Below are 21,815 nucleotides of genomic sequence, written 5' to 3' on the forward strand. Positions count from 1 at the left end.
TCTTTGTAGGTTTCATAGCAGCTTTCCTTTTATATACTAAAGGTTATAGGATCAGCATCTTTCCTAAGTGGGTTGATTGGGCAAATCTGATTTCTATTGTCCAACTTACTAAATTTGGATGTATTTTGGAAAATTTTCTCCTTTCTTGTCATTAATTTAGGTTCCAATATTGGCCTTGTCTGGATTCTCCTCTGGAAGCTATTCCTTGCTTTTGCCATTTCCTGCAATTATGTCACAAACAAATATGGTTAGGAGCTTTGAAAGCAACTCCTATAGTATGTCATGATCATAATCCAGCTAAGATCGGTAGCTAGACTTCTTTCCACCTTTCCTTAATCAGTAAATTTTTACCGGCATATTATAGAAACTTTTTTGTTCATCATTTAAGAATTTATCGTAATGTTGTCAGAATTTACCTTAAATCTTATAATTTCACATCGAAAATTAAGTAAAGTTATAAGGATTTGAGTTTATTTTATATCCCATATCGAGAGTTTAATAAAAGTATAAAGAGTTTTACTGTTATAAATAAAATGTTTTGATTTTAATTTAAAATTTTCAAATAGTTAGACATTAAAAAAATAGCTAAGTGAGTGAGCTATTAAAAAATTGTAATTGAGTTTTGAGTTAGATTTTGAGAAATGAATTTTTAGTAATTTTTCTCATTATAAAAGTTTCATATTTGTAAATATTTATTTGTTAATGGATTGGATGTAGAGTAAGTTATTTTAAGTTGAACCGAAATAAATATATTTATATATTTTTATTTTTTATGTAAATTTACTGTTTTATGTGTGAATGCTGCATGTGTATTGATTTCTCAACAAATATTTAATTAAAGGCAATATTGGTTGGCTAAGATTACTCATGGGATCAATAATTGTCCAACTTAAGACTTTTTTTTAGCTTTTTTTTTTTTTTTTTTGAGATTCGACAATCTGCTCAGAAGAGTAAAGAATTATGCATTAATTACTGAACCAAACGTTGATCAGATGCATAATTGTGCTCTTTCAGTCTTACCATACGCAGTCAGCTATTAATTAACCTTTATCATATATCTGGCATATAATTTCCTCCATTTTGTCCCAACTATTTCTACCAACTATTGCTATTTACACAATCTTGAATGAAATTCTATAATCAAATTGTTCATTGAGAAACTTTCCATTGAAAGCTGTGGCTGATTGATATTCAAGTACTAAGAAAAAAGAGGTTTAAAATTTCGACATTGGTCATACCTCAAAGCAAATTGCTAGGTGAACTGGTTGCAGATGAGCTCCTAGTGGCCATTAACAGCCTGCTTTTGTTGAATTTGATTAAAAAAAAAGTATAAATGATTGATAATTTGATTGTTCTAATCAAATGGCATCTTAGGCAGAGATCTAATTTTTCTTTTGAGTGGAAACACTTCCCTTAAATCACGCACCTTGTCGCTATGTAAACGTTTTCCTCACTCAATACATGCTTGGATTAAATCCTTATTATTATGATGATGATCAAGAATGAACATAATTAAGCAAATCTTTAATCAACAGTTATGCAATCCCCCAACAGCATTATGATCGAACGAACTGCAAACCTGATATATATAGCCTAAGCTAAGATCACACTAGCTGGTTGGCTCGATTGAAATGAAAAGAAGAAGAAGCCTGATCAGGGTGTTATTGGTTTTCCACAACATGTTAGGACTTGATTGCAAACAATATCAATGATTTGAGAATTCAAGAAAATCCTAAGCCTTTGATAATTTGCTTTCTTCCTCTACAACAACTTCCTTCTTCCCCATTTTCGATATCTTATTGACTTGAACATCGAAACACGTTAAAAAATCCTAATTTTAGCCATTGATTGTTCTTTACTCTTTGACAAGTCCGAAGCACCATCATTCTTCAACCTTACCAAGCCCATCTTCATTAAACCCATAAAGACCTCAACAATTTCTAACGAAGACGTCCTGAATTCAACATTATCATTCTTCTTCTTCTTTAAGAACTCATTTTTTCCATTCTCTCATTGATGGGAACGAAGAAAACTAGGATCCATGAATTATTATCACCTATGGGATTCATTTACAATTATAAGCAGCTCTTTATTATATATTGATAAAGGCCATGAAATGTTTCATTTATTCAACACATAAAGATTACATTTGAATGATTTCTATGCAAGCAATATGTAAAGTCAATATATAAAATTATAGCTGTTCGTATTGGTTTTAATAAACGGGCTTGAAAACTTCAATGGCCAGGACCCACGTTGCAAGGGGCCTGCAAATGACACTGAAAGTAAACTTTGGCCCAAAAGTGGAGCCCGTCTTCCAATGTGCTTGGGTCGTAACGTTTGATGTTTGTTCCATTCCCGTGTAGAACCTTGAAAACGACGTCGCAGAAGTCGCATCGTCTCACGATCTCGCTGACTTTTTGGGGTTCCAAGGTCCGCCCCCGCCATCCCGTGGCACTCAGCAGGCAAAGCAACGAGCCAAGGCTTTCTTCGAAGCTTATTCTCCAGCTCCGTGCCAAAGTTCTTCCTCCGATTTTAGCTCTTAATCGAGAAACAAAAGCATTATGGCGGCGGCATCTTCGTCTTCAACGTCTCCCAAAACGACGACGGAGAGGAGAGGAATTCCGGGAGCTCAATTCGTTGAAGATGTCGAGACTTATCTCTCTCAAACAGGCCTTGACGTCAACTCTGCCCTGGCTTTTCTCCAAGAAAGGTCCCTTCTTTTTCCCCTCTGTTTCTCCCATTTTGAACATATTTGTTTTTCCATTCAATCGCCAGCTATGGCTCTTGTTTACTCTCAGCTTACCCACAGCTTGATTTTATAAAAAATGTACATTTTTTACTATATATTTTAATGTTGAAAGCCAATTTTAGTAAAAAGAGTACATTTTTAAGTTTGGGTTGGTTTTAGTTTTGATATTTAGTTGGAATTGAACAGTTTTTCACTGATTTGGTTTAAGTGATTGAGTTTGCAGGCTTCAGCAGTATAAGTTGGTTGAGATGAAACTTCTTGCTCAACAACGAGATCTTCAGGTATTGCTTTGGGATCTTTTTCTTTTTCTCACTATCTTTTTTAGTTTATTATTCATTATTTAGACCCATTATACTCATCAAAAAAGTGGATTTCAATTCCATTTCTACGTATTTGGTTGTGCTCATTGCTTGGGCAAAAGTGACGTGTGACACTAGAGCTTTTGCTGTTTTTCATGGTTTGTATATGCTAATGTTTTTATGAAAAAAATTGAGGAGAATTTTTCATGGTCAGTGGTTAAAAATGTTTTGTAAGCCAATCATGGGAAAACACTGTTGATTTTATCTATGGGGTCCATTATAATGTGCTATGAATTTGATTCTTGGGAAAATGCTTGGTAGTTCATACCAAGAGAAAAGAAGCCAGACAGAATCAAATTGTGCCCTTGTGTTGATACATGTAATTTCTTTTTGAATGGCCTTTTGTAAAAGCTGAATGTAATTGCAAAGAACTTGGCATGTTAACATGTTAGAATATGCCTTGCTAGTTCAAGCTTTTTAGGCTTAGGCTGGAGAAAGTATATGCAGCTTTTGTCTCTAGAGACTGAATGTAATTAAGCTTAAATGCCTACCACAGTATTTCACGATGTTATTTGATTACATGCTAATTTCTATGTTCGTTCCCTGCCAAAGATTCAACCAGGCTAGATATTAATGCTTAATTTATATTGCTAGTAGAGATTGCTTCTCTTTTGACATATGGTAAGGGTTTTGAATAATGTGCTTTGCTATTGTGGTCATCAGGCAAAAATCCCTGATATTGAGAAATGCTTGGATGTGGTTGCCACTTTACAAGCTAAGAAGGGTACTGGTGAGGTTCGTCTTTCTATGATATCTTGACCTTTTGTATCATGATTCTTCTCTTTAAAGAAGTTTTTGATTCTTCATTGTTTTTGTATTGGAACTTGAGGTAGTAGGGATCACTAATAACATGATGAAACTCATTTGTTTTGTTTATTGCTATCTTTTTTGAAAATACTGAGTTGTAGTTTTGTTGTTGCTAGCTAACTCTTGGTGGTTCATCAGATGTTCCTTTGGTTCTTATCAAGTATTTGTATTTAAGGAAATTATAACTTTTTGGGTCTTTCTAGGAACCTTTGTAACCCTGAGTCTTTTAGAGCTTTATATTGACAATCAGAAAGTAGACAGCGGTTGCTTGACCTTGGCCCTTTTGCTTGGGGAATGTTGAAGGAAAGTAGCTTCTGCGTTACCCTTCGATTTTATTGAAAAAGCAATTGAGAATCATTTTGCAATGTGATGGACTATTCTCTCTTCCTGAACTTCTGGCATTGATATAGTATGAAAATCTCAGGTGTCTAAACCTGGTGAACTTGTATGGAACAGTGTTGCATGAAATGCTCAAGGTTCAGGCATAATTCTTTACTTTGGAATTGGGAATCTAATTGTTTAAGACATTCATATAGTGCTTTATTACGTGTGTATTGCTCAAATCCTATAGTTGTATGCTTGGTTGTATAGACAAGCTTGAAGCCAATTAATTTAGGCTTCTTTATTTCTTAATGCTTATTATTTGAGCTAATGATTTATAATATTGCTTTTCACTTATATAGGCTCTTATTGCGGATTTTGAAGTCTCTGAAGGCATATATTCACGGGCTCGTATTGAAGACAGTGATTCAGTTTGTTTATGGCTTGGAGCAAATGTCATGTTGGAATATTCATGCGAAGAGGTACAATAGTTGCAATTTGGATGCTAACTCTTTGAGTGTATTAACAAAACAAGGCTAAGTTATTCTATAACTTTGTATGTGCAGGCGACTTCTCTACTGAAAAAGAATTTGGAAAATGCTAAAGCAAGTTTAGAAGTTCTTATAGCTGATTTGCAGTTCTTGAGGGATCAAGTGACAATAACTCAGGTCGTATTGTTGTTATGTAATATTACATACTTTCTTTTCCTAGTGAGTCCTAATGGTGATAAAAGGAGCCCAGACATGTCTAAAAGAATATTTGCTCCTTCTGCATCCTGCATTAATTGGCATAATTAGAACGTTCATTGGATTTGCACAACATGGTTCAACCCAAGAGGTTCCAAACTATAATTTCTGTTAATTGAAATGGATGGAAGAAAATATAATTGGCTTGCCTGCCTCAATAATGCTTAATGCATGCTTTGGTATAAGTATTACATATTTTCAACATATGTTGGTTTTAGTTCTTGATTGTTCAAGTACCATTGCCCAGGTAACTATTGCTCGTGTGTATAATTGGGATGTTCATCAACGAAGAATTCGTCAAGCTGCTGCTACTCCAACAGCTTAAGATTCATGATCTGAGAATACCACTGCTTGATACAGAGGAGGAGAGTATGCTCCTATCCTCCCTTTTCATTAGTTTTGTTGAATGGGTTCTCTGTTCATTTCTAGTGATTTAAAATTTCACTTCATGGTCTCACCATATCCGCACTTTCCAGTCCTACATTCTGGTTCAATGAAGTGAATCTTGTGTGCTTATGTTGCTAGGAGCAGTGATGATTTATACTACTACTAAAACTTTTGGCTATAAAATGTAACAGCTGTCTTCACTGTTATTGTTAGTTTGCCAGGGGTGTTTTATTTCCTGTATCTCTAACATTCATCATAACTTTGTTCAGTTTAGTCGATGCACTAGTATTTGAAATTTGTTTTTGTTTTCTGAATCCACATATTGCAACATGCTTTTGGTTCAAATTTGAAACTTGTTAAGAGAATGATGAGGTCACAATCTGGTTTAATGTGAAAGAAATTGTCGGCAAAACTGGACCAGGTGAGATGACAAGTTGTCCAGATTACGGGGTCTGTAAGCTCCATCTTAAATGATGTCAGAAGCACCTTATCCTGCCTGAAAAAGGTTTTAGATTTCTGGATGCTTTCAATTATTTTATCATTGCTACTTTGTCGGAAATTAACATGGTGTAAGGCCTAATATATCTGATCAAGTCACCCAATGAAATGATTTTTTTTTTTTTTGGAAGCCGAATATTGCGGTCCCTCCAGAAACAGAAACTTATAGCTACGAATTCTGGATTGAATTATATCGTCAAAAGCCACTTTTCATCGTCCTTTTTGTGTCAGGCTGGTTTGCTTTTCACATCCGGACCCATAATTCAAGCATGTCGGTGGCATTTATAATCAAGCATTTGTTAAATGGAAGATTTTAAAAGTTAATCTAAGGGCATGTTCAGTTCCATAAGTTGGAGGCTCTAACGGTTCATTGGTTTTTTTTTTTTTTAATATTTAATTATGCACCTGCATAAGAACAAAGATTTGAATTTCAAATCCCTTCCAAGTATCAGTTTTAGAAAATGGGATTTGTCCTTTTTTACCATTAGATCAAGGGTTCATAAGCTTTAATAATTCATCTGCAAATATAATGAAACTCATGTTTGCTTTCAAGGATGCAAAAAAGGTCCGTAAATTTTGCATGTTGGCCAGAGATTCAGAGTCTTGGGCAGTAGTCCATGCCCACAAGTTGCCCATCTGCCCACAAATTGTACATCTGCCCTCAATTCCTTGTCTTAAATCTTGGCTTTGTTTTGCAAAATAACACAATCTTCAAACAGGGAACTCTATCATCCAAATCTTTCTATATTGCCACGTTTCAGAAGAAAAAAAAATAAAAAAAGAAAGCCCAAAACAAGGGAAACTCTGTCCAATCTTCCGGACATATATACAATCTATGTAACAGGATGATGAAACTATGGTTTCCACTTTCTATGGGCATCGGGTGGCCCCCTGGGCCAGGCAGCTGTTCTTATCAACAACTAGTAGTTCTTAATAAGTTCTTCCAAGGTTGGACCAGGGAAAAACCCTGAACTTGAGAATGGCGGTCAAGATGAAATGTCCACTGCACAAGCAACAAAGGGTCTCGGCTCATGCTTTGTTGACCCTTGAAACCGGGCCCATAAATATTGAAAATTGGTCCCAAATTGCCATATCCCTAATACCATATATGTGGCTTGACATCTTCATCTAGTCAGCTGAATCAACCATTTTCATCTCCCCTTTGCTTTCTCCCGGTGATGGCATTCTACTTTATGAGTAGTTTACACTTGCTAAAAATGAATATAATTAGATTATGAAATTTGGGTGGATCTTCTTCCTGTAAGACTTGTGATCTTTAATAAATATCCTCTTTTGACTTGCTGTATGGCCCCTTCACAGGGTTAGATTTTTCTTTTCTACGTGTGGAAAGAGTAAAACATTTGATTGATGACATATCAGATAAAAACTATAGTTGTTTAGCTCACAAAAAACCAGGACCAGATAGGCTGCTCCAACACCCAGGCTAAGACAAATATTTGCTGTTTCCCACTGTCTTAATAGCACCAAGAAGAGACCATTGGTGTTCGAACTTTGAACTCTAAAACTTCATACCATGAACGAAGTAATTGACAACCGATTAAACCAACGTTTCCTTTGAAAAGAAAAAAAACTATAGTAGTTATATTATTGTATATTTGAACCCTGTTTTAGACAAAATAATTAATCACCGGTGGAATAAATAGGTTCAATTAGCTGTATTAGATAGGGGTGATAATGATTAGAATTTGATCAGATTTGATTTTTTGGATAATATATAGCATTATGAAATTTTCAAATTTGATTAAAATTTGAATCGATTTTTTCTTAAAACCAATTCATTCTAAATTGAATTTTATTAATTTAATTTGATTCATTAATTTTTAAGATTTAAATTTTTTATATATTATTTTGATAAAAATTTTAATATATTTAAATAGATTTATATAAAAAATAATTATTTTATATTATAAAAATTTAAAAATATATAAAATCTAATAAAAATATATAATTAGATTCGGTTCGATTTTATTTTTAATTTTTCACATTTTAATCCGAAACTTAATTCAAATTAATATATATTTAATATTTAAATTTGATCTAATTAAATAAAAAAATTAATTTAAATCAAATTAAATATTATAATTTCAAATCAATTTTTCATTTTTTTAAACTTTTTTTCCAACCGCTAGCATTGGACATGGAATTCTTGTAGCGGGAAAGATGCTTGAAACACCTGTTTCATGTTTTTTATTTGTGTTATCAGATTATACTCAAGGGGAAAACAAGACTTGTGTAGTAGGAAAACAGACACCTCAAACATATATGGAAACAACTCAAAAATTTTGAGAGGAAAGGGGATAACATTCAGAAAATAAAAAATAAAAAATAAAAAACCGAAGAGACGTGCACGCAAAGAGAGGGCGATTTATCCTGAGTGGCCATTGGTGTAATTAAGGTGATTTTGTCTGGTTGTGTTAGAGACAGACAGACGCGTTTTGACGTTGCTAATTTTATTAGTCGGGAAAACTGTTGACTTTGACTTCTCTTATGTTCTCTTTCAATCCCAAAAACCCTGTCTGCCTTCCATTGCTAACTTCCCATTGCCGCAATCTCCGCTAGGGTTTCCCATGCTTATTCCAATTCCCCCCCTTCCTCTACTTCTAGAAATTGTTTGTTCACCTTCATTGCTTCTCTTTATCATTAATACACGCCACCTCTACCCTTTTTTTTTTCTTTTAATCTCTATTTTCATCAAAACCCCTTTTTTAATTATTATTTTCTTTACATGTATTAATATATTAGATTTTAATTTTAATAATTAGAATTGAATATTTTTTATATTTTTTTATGATGAAATTATAAGTATAGATTATAATAATAATTAAATATTATATTTATATATAAAAAATTATTGAATAATCAAATAAACAAATTAAAATATTACTAAACAAAATTAAACCAAACCCATACAACAAAACTTGAATCTATTATCGAAATTATATATATATATATATATATATATATATCATATTATCTAAAAATAGAAAATTGTCGTGACCATACACTTATCATGACTTTGATTTTTTTTTTTATTGGTTTGAAGAAATCAAAGATTTAATTCAAGTTTCCGAAAATAAAAGTCCAGCATCCTATAAATAACAATTCACACGATTGTTGTCAAATTTTGAATTCTACCATTACTATGGAAACCCGTTTTATGTTATTTTACATTTATTGATATACCATGATTATTTAATAGTATATTTTAGTCTTATAATAATATAAAATTGTTCTTTGATCTTATGAATAATCAAGTGTTGAGAACAAAAATTTCAAACTAAATCAAGTATGTCCTACAATTTCACTACATTTGCTTGGTTGGGTTTTTTTTTTTTTTTTTTAAATCCATTGCTTTTGGTAATTTCAAACTATATCAGCAGTTAGTGAGATAGTTTTCAGTATTAATGAAGCACAATCATATTAGGTGGCTTAATTTGAAGAATTAGATGTTAAGGAACCAAAGTCAAGTCCACTTACTCTTTTTAAGTTTGAGAAAAACAACCATTTCTTGCTACAAATTTTAAAAGAAGGGAAAAACAAAATATTCCAAAACTACCAATTATTGACTTGGTCTAAGAAGAAAAGTGCGGTGGATGTTTAATTCAGGTTGTTAGGTTGACTATCAAGTCTAGTCTTTAAGAGGAAGATACTAATTATGTAATAATACTTTGCACTAGAAGATAAGTTTAAAATTATTCAATTATAACAAGAAGATGTTAGCTCAATGGTACTAAAACCCGCTTCAGGATTGAAGATTTTGAGTTCAAATTCTGTTATAATATAAGAAAATAAAAAATTTATTAATATATAATAATTTCATCCGAAAAAATTTTTTTGTTATATGTATAAATTTGATACTTAATCATGTAAATTAAAGAAAAATTTGCTTAGGGAAATATATAAAATGAAGGAAGGAATGAGTGGTTGTTCTCTAGAATCAAACTTTGTTTCATAATACGTAATCAAGAGGAAGAAGTTTTCCCTTACAACCGCCATTAGTGGATATGATGTCAACACTAATCTAGAATCGGAATCATAACCTATAACATGCCATGAAGAAAATATTGTAAACCCAAGAATAATTTTTTTCAGGCAAGTATTACTATTTATCTAATTAAAACAATTAAAAACATAATTAACACACAATTAATCAAGACTTGGGTTTGATAATATTCACGAGATTCTCGTATATGTTGAATAATTTGTTGAAAATAATTTTAAAAAAAAGAAGAAAAAAAAGACAGAATTACTTCTTATTATATAACATGATCGTTAAAAATAAAATTAAAAACCCAATCAACATTACTTTTGACATTGTAAACATAAACTTATAAGTCTATATGTCAATTATTCTACTCTACTAATTGCACGCCATAAATTTATAAGATTTTTTAAATGAACCTATCTCTAATAGCATATAATCATGATATCTATCTATCGATCTATATATAAATAAATATATATATATATATCGACAAGAATCTTAGAACTGTGAAATGAAATGGGGTTTGATAAAATAATCAAATCGAACTTTGGTCTATCCTATAATTTATTCTAGAATGAACAGTTTAACTTGCTTTCACATTGAAAAGCATGATAAAACAACGGGAAAACCGTTTCACAAATAGTACTTTTTTTTGTTGATCTTACCAGAATCATTTAGTTTTCAGTCCATTGTTGTTGTCATCTTCAACAACATTTTCTTATTATCAGATCATCATATCAAAGCTTCAAATATAAAGGTCGGTTATAGATTATCCATAAAAGAGTTTTAAAACAATATTCTTGCAGATATACCTTCCGAAAATTCCCTTACACAAAATATAAGCACATATATGGAGACACAAACAGTTTAGTTAGCTGCAAAAGCATGAATGGGGGCAGTTGAGCTTCAAACTTATATTTTGATTCTAATGGTTATTTGCAAGAAGAAAAGTACCCTTATATTTATATATATAATGGTTCTTTTCAGTTTTGCCCTAGTCAAAATTTTAGTTTAATTACGGGATAAAATAACCAAAGGAATCTTAACACTAATTCAAAGGCCAACCACTTCTGCACTTTCCAAAAGTAAACTTGGCGGTCAACTTGCGTCTTGTTGCAATTACATATTAAAGTAGAAAGAGTTTTGATTTCACAAATAAATTTACCGATAGGTATATTTGTGTCATATAAAATATTATAATTCATGTATTTATATTATATTTTATACAAAAATAATATATCATAATTTATGTCAATATAAAAATATAAAATAATTTTTTTATTTTGTTAAACTAATATATAGTTATTATTAAAATTTTAAATCGTATTATTTTAATATCATATTTTTTATATCGTATTCGTATCGTGTTATCATATCTTATTTTAAATTGTCAAATCTATTCACAAACTTAATTTTATAAGAATTTTCATCAATTACAACCATAAAAAAATTTCAAATGATAGCAGATTTATTGATAACAAAAAAAACCTTATCCAATTAAAATAAAAAAAGAACCTATGTATTTATTATAATTAAGTTTAAGATTTTGTTTTCATGGTAAAATTCATGTTAAATCTGAAATAATTGAAACCGTGATGAGACAAACTGGAAGCAGAAATGACTTTGTTATGAGGCAAGCAAAAAGTCCTTCAACCCAATCTTTACGGTAACTAAGCATTAAAGGACGTACGTAGTTCATTAACCTTTTATCTTTCTCCTTTAAAGTTACTTTAACTTGTACGTCGAGAAGTGGAATTGATTCCCTCTTTGAAAAATGGTGATAATGATGTCAAAATCTAGTGCAAGTATATCATGTACGTGGGATATGACAGACTTAAAATCTAATCCTCTCTTGGGCCATGGCCACACCAATCATCAAGCTATGATATTTTCTTGATTGATTGATTATAGTTTGATTAAAAAAAAAAAAAAAAGTCCTGAAACCCCTTTTATTCATTTTGGCATAATAATGGAGAAACCCAAATCGAGTTGTTTCAATCTTTAGAGTTTGTAGGAGACTATAAAAGGCTACAATCATGGGTTATGGACACTCCTTTTTTCCCCCATCAATTATGGTCCAACCTCTAAAATCTTTAAAAACGATGGAATAGCCCATAGAGATAAGTATAAGTGATTAAAATTTAAGGTTTAAATACAAAGCATTCAAGTTTGAATCTCATAATTTTTTATTGATAGATGATATGTAAATTTAAAAAATTTATAAATTTTATGTGTGAATTAACAACTTATCCTAACTTTAAAAATAAAATAACTTTTCATTCTCTTAAACTTATTTTAAACAAATATATAATGGAAATAAAAAATAATATATATGTTTGGATAAGATCAATGGTACTGCTATTTCAGAGACACTCCAGCATATTTGAACAATGAAAATATTATACATGGGAAAAAAAATAACATATGAATCAATGAAAGTGAAATATTAAGGCAGTGATAATGTTAAATGTCTAAGTTATTTTTAAAGTTTGTTCAAAAGCTTTGACCTTTGACCAGGTCTTGCGCCTCAGAGTTAAGATCAGAAATGAGTAAACAGGGACATTTAGACTTTGGGAACCATGGTCAACAACTCGACATTATTTACTACATTCTTTTTACTAGTCGGTGAACGATGTCTCCAATGGGGAGTTGGGTTGGGTGATTCCAAGGCCAAGCGCCATATCTTTTACGTCTTTACCACGCTCCTACCCCGTTGAAGCCATTGAAGCTTCCTTCCTTCCTTCCTTCCTTCCTTCACATGCACGTGAAATGGAACCAATTCTATATATACCGTGTGATTTTTGTCTGTCTCGTAGTTTGCATCCTTAATCACGAAGCAATCCAGAGTCAACTGTCTTTTTTAAAAAATTACCGTCTCGTGCATTCTTTCCAAAATTATTATACATTTCCTAATGTTCATTTTTTTTTTATAGTTAAGATTGTCGGAATTAAATTTTATATACCTTTAAAAACTTCTTTTGATAATAAAAAATGTTAATTTTAATTATTAAAATTAACATTTTTTATTATCAAAAGAAGTTTTTAAAGGTATATATTTAATTTTTTTCTTTTAAGATTAAAGGATTTATCTTAACATATTGTTGCCAAAAAAAAATCCTGCGTATAAATTGTGAAATTTTATAATTTTTTTTTGCATTTAGAACTTAATTTTTTTTTTTTTTTGAATTCACAAGATATATTGAGTGAAAAAAAATTTCGATTCGAAATTAAATTTTTTATGTTTCTATTAAATATTTAAATCATTAGATTAAAAGCTTAAAAATTGTTTAATATTTATTTAATAGTATGATATGATTCTTATCTTAAGTTTTAATTATATAATATATATTATTAGTTGGATTTTATACGACTAGTTGATTTGGGTTTTGAGAAATTGTTGTACGTAATTTACTCGTCGGTTAAATGTGCTCAACAGCTGTGATATATATATATATATCATCAAATGCCATTTATTTAATAAAAATGCCTTTCACATGTTTCATGAATTAAGATTCATAACAATTACTAAGTTAGAATTTTTGTACACAAAAAATATGTTAACAAAGAAGGTTCTTTTTTTTTTTCTCCATTTTTAAACTCATCGATTTTCTTAGTTACTGACTAATTTTAGAATTGTTATTAAATTATTTTTATTAAATAAATAAAATAATTAACCGACAAAAATAAGAGAAAATAAAAATAATTACTAAAAAGAAAAAATGGAGAGGGCGTGTAATAGAAGCCACCCCATTAGGGAAACGAATATACTAAAACCGCGTAAAAATGCTTTAGAAGACTGATCAAAAAATGGTAGCCGTTGGATTTGACACGTAGGATTGCCAAAAGAGACAAAAAAGACACCTATCCGGACATCGTGTTTCAAGCGCGATTTCAGGGACGAAAAGGCAGAGCCTCGTGGCAAATGTGGTTTCACTAATATTACAAATTATTTAATTAATTTAGGTCGTGTTTAGTGTACACATTTATATAATTTAAAATATTAATATAATTTTTAAATAAGGTAAAATTTACATAAATTTTATAACTTAAATTTATGAAATTTATTTATTAAAAGTGAATAAATAAAAATTTTAATAAAAATTTTAAATTGATATATTAATAAAATTTAATATAAAATTTAATAAAATATAAAAATATTATTTAAAATATTATTTATAATTTAAATTTGATTTATATTTATTTAAAGATAAAAATTTTATCAATATTTTTATTAAAAATATTTATTTAATAATAGATTAAATTTTTTTTAATTTTTTAAAAGTTTTATACCATTGATTTATATGATTAAATTTTTTAATTTATCAATTTTAATTTTAATTTATTAAATTTTAATAAAAAATTCATAAATTATACTTATAAAATTTCATATAAATCTTTTTATTTTTTAAGCATATATATCTAAGTGGTAAAGAAATTTTTTATTTTTTATACTATAAATTTCATAAAATTTTCCTTCTTTAACTTCTCATGGCTTTATTTTAATTTTCTTAAGCAATAGTTTATATTATAAATAAAAAATGAAAAAAAATACAATTATTTAAAAAAAAAAACCTGAAACTACCTTATGTTGTGATTAAAACGACTTACCCCTAAAAAGGGCCAAAAGGGAAAAGAAATTTTGGAAACTTAAGCAAAAGAAGCTTGCCGACGGTGTTGGCTTGTCGGGGGAAGAAGTGGGCGAGTGATGAGTTGGAGACTCTGCTGACGCGTTTATCGTGTCAGCATTCAAGACGCGGCTATTTTCAAAATGCGTTTCCTTTTTTTAAGCATTTGTTTTTCTTATCTCTGCATGAGCCATATGACGAAACTACCCTTAAGCTCTTGTTTCTAGATTGATTTAATTATAAATATGTCTTAAGGTACTTTCCTTGTCAAAATTGCTAATGGGAAAAGTGATACTTGAGCTATTTCTTTAACATGGGTGGAATTTTTTGGTTGATTTGTTTTTTCCTTTAAAAATTGTTGTTCTAAATTACTAGTATTATATTTTGGCAAAAAAAAAAAAAAAACTAGTGGCATATATAATATCTTGCACATGGGGAGCCTAAGAGTGGAAAATTTTTCTAGTTTTATCTTTTCCTCTTGTCTTTCTAGGAAATGATCATCAATTGAGTGAACAAAATCTTGCATAAAGATTCTAAGAAAAAAAATCAAATCTATAAGCTCATATTCTAAATTTATATTTAATTTAATAATTTTAAATATAATACAACGTTGAATATAAAATAAAAAAAATGTTAAAGTAATATGATTTAAAATTTTTAAAATTTTAATAATATTGAGGTTGTAGACTAAAAAGCTATGAACGAGAGCCTCTAACAAATAAAGAAAAAGAAATTGTAACTAGTTGATTAGATTTTTATATATAAATCAAGTATAACCTTATTTATTTGTATAAATGTGATACATGATAGCAAATGGTGGAACATGTGTGAACTTACAAATTCACATGTAAAATATCTTCCAAATAATTCAAATTCAGCACATATATATAATTGACATGTGATTGGCTCTCTTTGAAGAATTTTATAAAATACAAGATTAAAGAAGGGCATAAAAGTCATTTCAAAAACAATCTTTTTTTATTATAAATTAATTTAAATTAAACAATTTATTTAAAAGTTAAAAGGGCGAACCGCGAAAAGAACCAAAAGGACGGCCTCTTCCACACACAACCGGTTAAACAGGTCAACAATACGCGTACGCAATAGTGGACCCAACGGAGAGGGGCGGTCCGTAGGCAATAAATGACTCCAACACCGGCCTTGAGCGTCCCATAAATTGCCACGTACCGTACTCAGAATTAACCGACACATGGCGGTCATCTTCTTCTCAAATTTCCAAGATGTTCTCCAAATCCAACGCCCAAACACTCCCCGTTCTCTCTCACTCAGTTTTTTATTTATTTATTTTTTGGTGTAATATTAGGATAAAAACTTTGGGTTTGTTTTGTTTTTTAAAAGATGGAAGTGAATGTGTGAAGTCTATGGAGAAGAAGAAAGAGAATTCCATGGCAAATATGAGATTTTCCGATGAGAATCCGTCAGCAACAACTGGCTTTGGTGGAAGCATCTTTGACATGGTGGCAGTAGGAACACATGAAGTTAGTGGTGCAGATAAGTGGGGTGCTTTAGGCTTCATGGACTTGCTTGGTATCCATCAAGATTTTGTTTCTCCTTCTTTATTCGATTCCTTTCAGACTCCGATTCTTTCACCACCACCACCACCTCCTCCATCATCGTCTGAAGTACTACTTCACCAAGATATATTACATGAACAAAAACAGGATACTAAGCAGCAGCTTCTTCAAGGCCTTCCATCGCAGGCTTCCACTATACCGGAATCTTCAGAGGTTTTAAACAACCCGGCAACACCAAACTCTTCTTCGATCTCTTCCTCGTCGAATGAAGCTGCAAATGATGAGCAAAACAAAGCTGGGGATGATGAAGAACAGGATCAGGACCAAGACAAGACAAAGAAACTGTAAGCTTTTCTTTAGTATTCATCTTTTTTTAAGCTATGGGTTTTATTCAGTACACGGTTTTATAGACGTTTGGAGTACTTGTCTTTGCTGATTTTTCAAGTAAAGTTCTGTACTTGCTTTATGGGTTTAGGTTGAAACCCAAAAAGAAGAACCAAAAAAGGCAAAGAGAACCGAGATTTGCGTTCATGACTAAGAGTGAAGTTGATCACTTAGATGATGGCTATAGATGGAGAAAGTATGGGCAAAAAGCTGTGAAAAACAGCCCTTATCCCAGGTATCAAAATCTAATCTAAATCTGATCCACTTATTTTTTTTAATTTTAATTAGCATAAGAATTCAACTCATAAAAAGAGTACTTTAAGATAACTTTGTTTATTAATTGTGGGTTTTTAATATGATTGAAACAGGAGCTATTATCGATGCACTACGGCAGGATGTGGGGTGAAGAAGAGAGTTGAGAGATCATCTGAGGATCCGACGATCGTCGTTACGACATACGAAGGGCAACATACGCATCCGTGTCCGATAACACCTCGAGGAAGCGTTGGAATTGCCCCGGATTGCTCTGGCTTTGCTGCTGTTTCAGCTCCATCTTTTGTTGTTCCTCAACCCCAGTATTTACATCATAATCATCAGCAACATGTTCAACCCTATATATATACCACATCGCCTTCTATGAATATCACTACTACCGCTAGCTCTAGCTTGAATTCCTCGTTTCCTGCTTTACTTGAAGCGAAACGACTTTTTAGTCCTAATTCTTCAACTTCATCATCACTTAGAGACCATGGACTTCTTCAGGATATTGTTCCAACCCAGATGAGGAAAGAGGCGAAGGAAGAAGAGTAGATATGGGTTTTAATTATATGGTGCTGGTATGTAGTTTCCTAACTAACTGATCCTGAGGGTATTTATCTTTAGATAAAAGAACGCACTTCACCATTTTATATACATACCTTTTTATGATCAGGTTATTTCTTATCTGTATAAAATCACTAGTCTTTTTGGTCTTCTGGATTACTACTACTCTCGTTTTGTACTTGCTTTTTCTTGTGATCATTCTTTGTATTTAGAGAGTACTCAATCATGGAGATATTGGTTTTTTTTTTTTTATTCTTCCATTTCGCTTCCCCTCTAGCCATTTTCTTCTTGTTTCATTGTGTGTGCACCCATGCATATGAGCAAGGGATAGACTAAGGTAGAAAGAGCCTTTAGGGTTAGGGTTTTTCTTGATGAGAAAAGTGGTTATGAAGGCTAGTTATTACTAGTAACTTTTTGGTATGAGACAAAATCCTTTAACTTTATGGGAAAAGAAGCATTCCAAATAATGAATTTGGGAAATCTACCCTAAGGGAGAGGAAAAAAAAGGCGTTTGAAAGTTATTGGGAATGCGATAGCTTGAAGTACATGCATGCGATAGCTTTTTAAGCATTCCCATTAGGCTTTTTCATCCTTTTTAAGCTAATTAGAAACAGATATGGAGGCCGGGGGTCATAAACGAAGGAAACTGAACATCTTAGCAAGGTGGAAATGGAGTGCTGTGATCTCTAGAAATTAGAAGGATGCATGGTGAGAGATTTTGGCAGAGGATCTGGTTCCCCATATTGCACTGTCTCAGCTAGCTAGAAATGCACACTTGATCGTTCTGAACATACTGAGCTTACTTATATACATGGCCATACTATGATGGACATGTATATGCATATATTCTTGTTGGAAGTTTCAATAAGTGCACTATAAAGTATATAGTTTCATATACAGATCGACAACTTTAAAAAAGAAACGAAAAAAAAAAAAATCTTTTGAATCGCGGAATTCCAATATATAGTAGCACAATATAATTATTCAAAAATGTTGTTATTAGTCTTTATATATATATATATATTGACTAACATGTAAGAATAAAGAGATAACGTGCGTGAAAGAATGATTAACTTTTCCCAAATTGTCTTATCAGTATCTTTTATCTAGGTCCTTCCAGGTGGATCCCGTCCCTTGCAAGATTTTTGCATGCAACAGCTGGCTTGAAAATTTGGACAGCATTTTCATTTCCATAAAGTATTTTTTACTTTTCAAGCATTTGGAAACTTTGCATTGATAATACAGGGTGATTCACTTCGATTTTTGTGAAAAATACTTTGAAAATAAAATCATGAAATGTGAAGTATAGTGCACTCTATAAAATAACTCTAATTGTATATATTAAAAAAATATAGAATCGTTTGCATGAAAAGAAATACATCTCTCATAAAAAAATGACATGCATGAATGTATGTATGCATATATATATATATATGTACGTATGTATCGATTTTATGATTGCTTTGGAATCAAGATATGTGGTGTAAACATGGGTTGGTCACTAGTTTACTCAACGTCACAAGGAAAGGAAGAAGGAAGAGGATAAAGATTCTTGTATTTTATTTTATTTCTCTCGTGCTTACGAACATTCCTTAATTGGTGGGGTGAAGAAGGCTTTCTCAAACTTTGCTGGAAAATTAAAAAGATAGAAAGCATAGTCTTGTTTTTTTCCTAAGAAAAAGAAGTTGCTGTTGATATCACAAACTCTCCAATTTAACCACTAACCAATCAAACTAATTAAGAAGAGCTCTCATAGTTATCCTCAAAAGCAATCAGACTCAAATGCCTCTATGCACATCATGAACATATCGATCATCATCTCCCTTATTAAAGCTATGCCGAAAAGTTAAGTCCGGTCACTTTCCTACAATTATATATATATATATATATATATATATATATATAGGATTCTTTGTTCTAACATCTAAGCAAGAAAAAACCATAATAATATTATTTTCATATGATTTTAGAGCTCATATATATATATTTATATATATATGAGGCTGACACTTCAACTAAATGATAATACATTAAACGTACTCGAGATATGTGGATTCAAATTAATTCGGAAAATGAAAGGGAAAGCTTACAATTAAGGTTAATTAAGACTATTTCCAGCCAGAAACAAGTCAGAACTGAACTTAAGTTACAATCAAAAGTGTTATATTTATGGTGAATCATCCTTAACCCTCCTTTTATTAATTTTTTGGCTTCATAGCTGTTTATCTTTCCTTAAGTGGACTAATTCAATAGGGATTTGATCAGCTTTTCACTAACCATGCACTGTATTTTTTTCAAGTAAATTACCTTTGAAGAGCCTAATTAGAGATATATTTGTTACTATCATATAATTTTAAATTTTGATTGATTAATTTACTATAATTATTGTAAATGATATATTCCTCACAAAGCAAGTCTCAATTTTTTTTTTATAATTAAAATTGTTAGGAATTGAATTTTAGTCATTAGAATTAAGAGTTTTTTTTCTCTATCATTATATCACATATTGTTGATAGAAAATCTTGGATTTAACTTAAAAGAAACAGTTGATTTTGTTGATTTAAAGAGGAAAACCTTTATTTCCTATACTCTTTTATAAATGATGAAAATTAACATGTTTCTCCTAGTTAATTGCCAAGAGGATGGGTAATAGTAGTAAAGGCAACAGGGGTGGGTAATGTAGATGAGTTTAAAAATTAAACATTGTTCTGCAATCTTCAAAGAAAAACTAACAATTGAGAAGAATAAAGCTGTCTTTTTGAATTTTGAGCACTTCGATTCTGTCTAGAGTTGTCTGAGGATCAATTAAAAAGGTAAAAACATTTCGTAGCCATGGCCTGTTTTAAGTTCTCCTTTGGACCTGGGCCACTGCTTCTGGACATGATACTCTGTTGACTTTTCCTGGTTTTGTTCCAAGCTCCAACATATATGTAAATTGGGCCATAGCTTTATTTTTAGTGTCCACCACTAATTGTGTTTTGGATCAGTCCTTTTAATGCAACCGCCATAGCCAGTGACCCAAATCTAATCAGAGATTACAGATTCTAAGGTTTCCCAAGCTGTGACAAAAACCATAGTTACCACTTCTCACGGTCCCAGTGTCAGCTCCAAACCAACTTGTCTCTCTTCTGGTATCGTTCATAAGCTTCAAGCTGCAGCACACGGCGCTAGGTATATATGCGTTTCTCATGACGAAATATAAAACTTGACCTCTCCCATGGCTTGACTGCTTCTTCCTTTAACTTTTATCTCAAATGACAAATTTCTTTTATAAATAAATAAATATATATATATATAAAAGACAATATTCACTTGCAGTTCTAACACTAAAGAGTGGAAGATGGCCAAATAGTCGGCTTTCTGTTCGGTAATGCTGAAGCTTTCCATCTCATTTGCCAATGTGCCAAAACCAAACACCTTAAACGAAACATGTCTTGATGACATTAGTATTGTGCTGGAGATTAACTTGAATAAAGATAGCTGCCCAGAGGCATAACCTATCATCGTCACTTGGGTTGAGAATGCAGTATCCCAGAACTCTAGAATGCCAACTTCGCTGCGTCTCCATTTCCATGATTGCTTTGTTAATGCATGTCACTCTTTTATAATACCAGTATTTTTTTTTTCCTCTTTTAGATCTTCTTGTAACATAATGTAGGATGTGACTTGTGGGGGTTTCGAAGTGATCGATGCGATGAAATCTGAGCTTGAATTTGTTTGCCCTGAAACTGTTTCTTCTGCAGATATTCTTGCAACAGTTGCCAGAGACTCTGTCGTTCTAGCAAGTAGTAAGTTTTATGAAGCATAAAATTATGCATACACTACGGACTTTTAACAGATCTGTTGGAATATAAAATTTGGATTTGCAGTCAGGGGGTCCTACTTGGGAAGTCCAGATGGGCAGAAAAGACAGCTTCAGTGCTAGCAAAGCAGCAGAAACAAACAACATATCAGGCCCAAATTCTACTGTTCCAACACTGGTTGCCAAGTTCCAGAATGCTGGGCTCTCATTCACTGACATGGCTGCCCTGTCTGATGATGATTTCTTTGACTTCACCTTGTATTTTAGAACTTTTTTAACGTGAACGTTTTGAGGAAAAGCTTATTGAGAAACATAAACATGAAACTAGCTATGGCATTGGCAGGTGCACACACATGATGGGAATGGCTCGATGCTCAACATTGACCTCATAACTTGCTAGGGTCAAACGGTCTAAATATCAATCTGGATTTCATTCAAAATCTGCGGCAGTTGCGCTAGGAATCAGAGGTTATTTCAAGGCTTGCGCAACGCGATCTAGTGAGTCCTGCAAATTTTGACAACCAGTACTACATTAACCTTCTTTCTGGAGAGGGATTGCTACCATCCGACCGGGCCCTTGTCACTGAGGATAATCAAACTCGCCAACTTGTACTCTTCTATGCGGAGGACGCTGTCTTTCTTCGAGGACTTCGAGAATTCTATGTTGCAAAATGGGGAGACAAGGGGCATACAGTTAGTGGGACTAATGGCGAGATTCGTAGGACTTGCCGGATTGTTTATTCATGAACATCATCGTCGTCATTGCGTTGG

The 21,815-nt window shown here is 31.8% G+C and overlaps 3 protein-coding genes across 6 annotated transcripts; all 3 read left to right on the forward strand.

The window, feature by feature from the left end:
* Nucleotides 1-2,403: 2,403 nt before the first annotated feature.
* On the forward strand, nt 2,404-5,686 carry LOC111306938 (prefoldin subunit 3-like). The gene is made up of 6 exons (XM_022904977.2): nt 2,404-2,713; nt 2,976-3,033; nt 3,775-3,846; nt 4,602-4,721; nt 4,806-4,907; nt 5,233-5,686. The coding sequence occupies exons 1-6, from the start codon at nt 2,565-2,567 to the stop codon at nt 5,308-5,310; spliced, it is 579 nt and encodes a 192-aa protein (XP_022760712.1). The 5' UTR covers nt 2,404-2,564; the 3' UTR covers nt 5,311-5,686.
* A 9,887-nt stretch (nt 5,687-15,573) lies between these two features.
* On the forward strand, nt 15,574-21,342 carry LOC111306939 (uncharacterized). 4 transcript variants are annotated; one of them, XM_089751917.1, is made up of 4 exons: nt 15,574-16,380; nt 16,512-16,655; nt 16,789-17,256; nt 20,901-21,342. In XM_089751917.1, exons 1-3 carry the CDS (start codon nt 15,743-15,745, stop codon nt 17,228-17,230), a joined length of 1,224 nt encoding a protein of 407 aa, XP_089608043.1. In that variant the 5' UTR covers nt 15,574-15,742; the 3' UTR covers nt 17,231-17,256; nt 20,901-21,342. The 4 variants fall into 4 exon arrangements, with proteins under 4 accessions (XP_089608043.1, XP_089608042.1, XP_089608044.1 ...); XM_089751916.1 differs by having other exon boundaries at nt 20,986-21,342; XM_089751918.1 differs by lacking the exon at nt 20,901-21,342 and adding an exon at nt 18,353-18,488.
* LOC111306941 (peroxidase 40-like) lies at nt 20,937-21,791 on the forward strand. The gene is made up of 4 exons (XM_089751492.1): nt 20,937-21,017; nt 21,112-21,302; nt 21,445-21,512; nt 21,595-21,791. Exons 1-4 carry the CDS (start codon nt 20,937-20,939, stop codon nt 21,789-21,791), a joined length of 537 nt encoding a protein of 178 aa, XP_089607618.1.
* The last annotated feature ends 24 nt before the right edge of the window (nt 21,792-21,815 follow it).

Source organism: Durio zibethinus, chromosome 22, assembly GCF_047325235.1.
Source record: "Durio zibethinus cultivar Kanyao isolate XHJ-2024 chromosome 22, ASM4732523v1, whole genome shotgun sequence".
Lineage (NCBI taxonomy): Eukaryota > Viridiplantae > Streptophyta > Magnoliopsida > Malvales > Malvaceae > Durio > Durio zibethinus.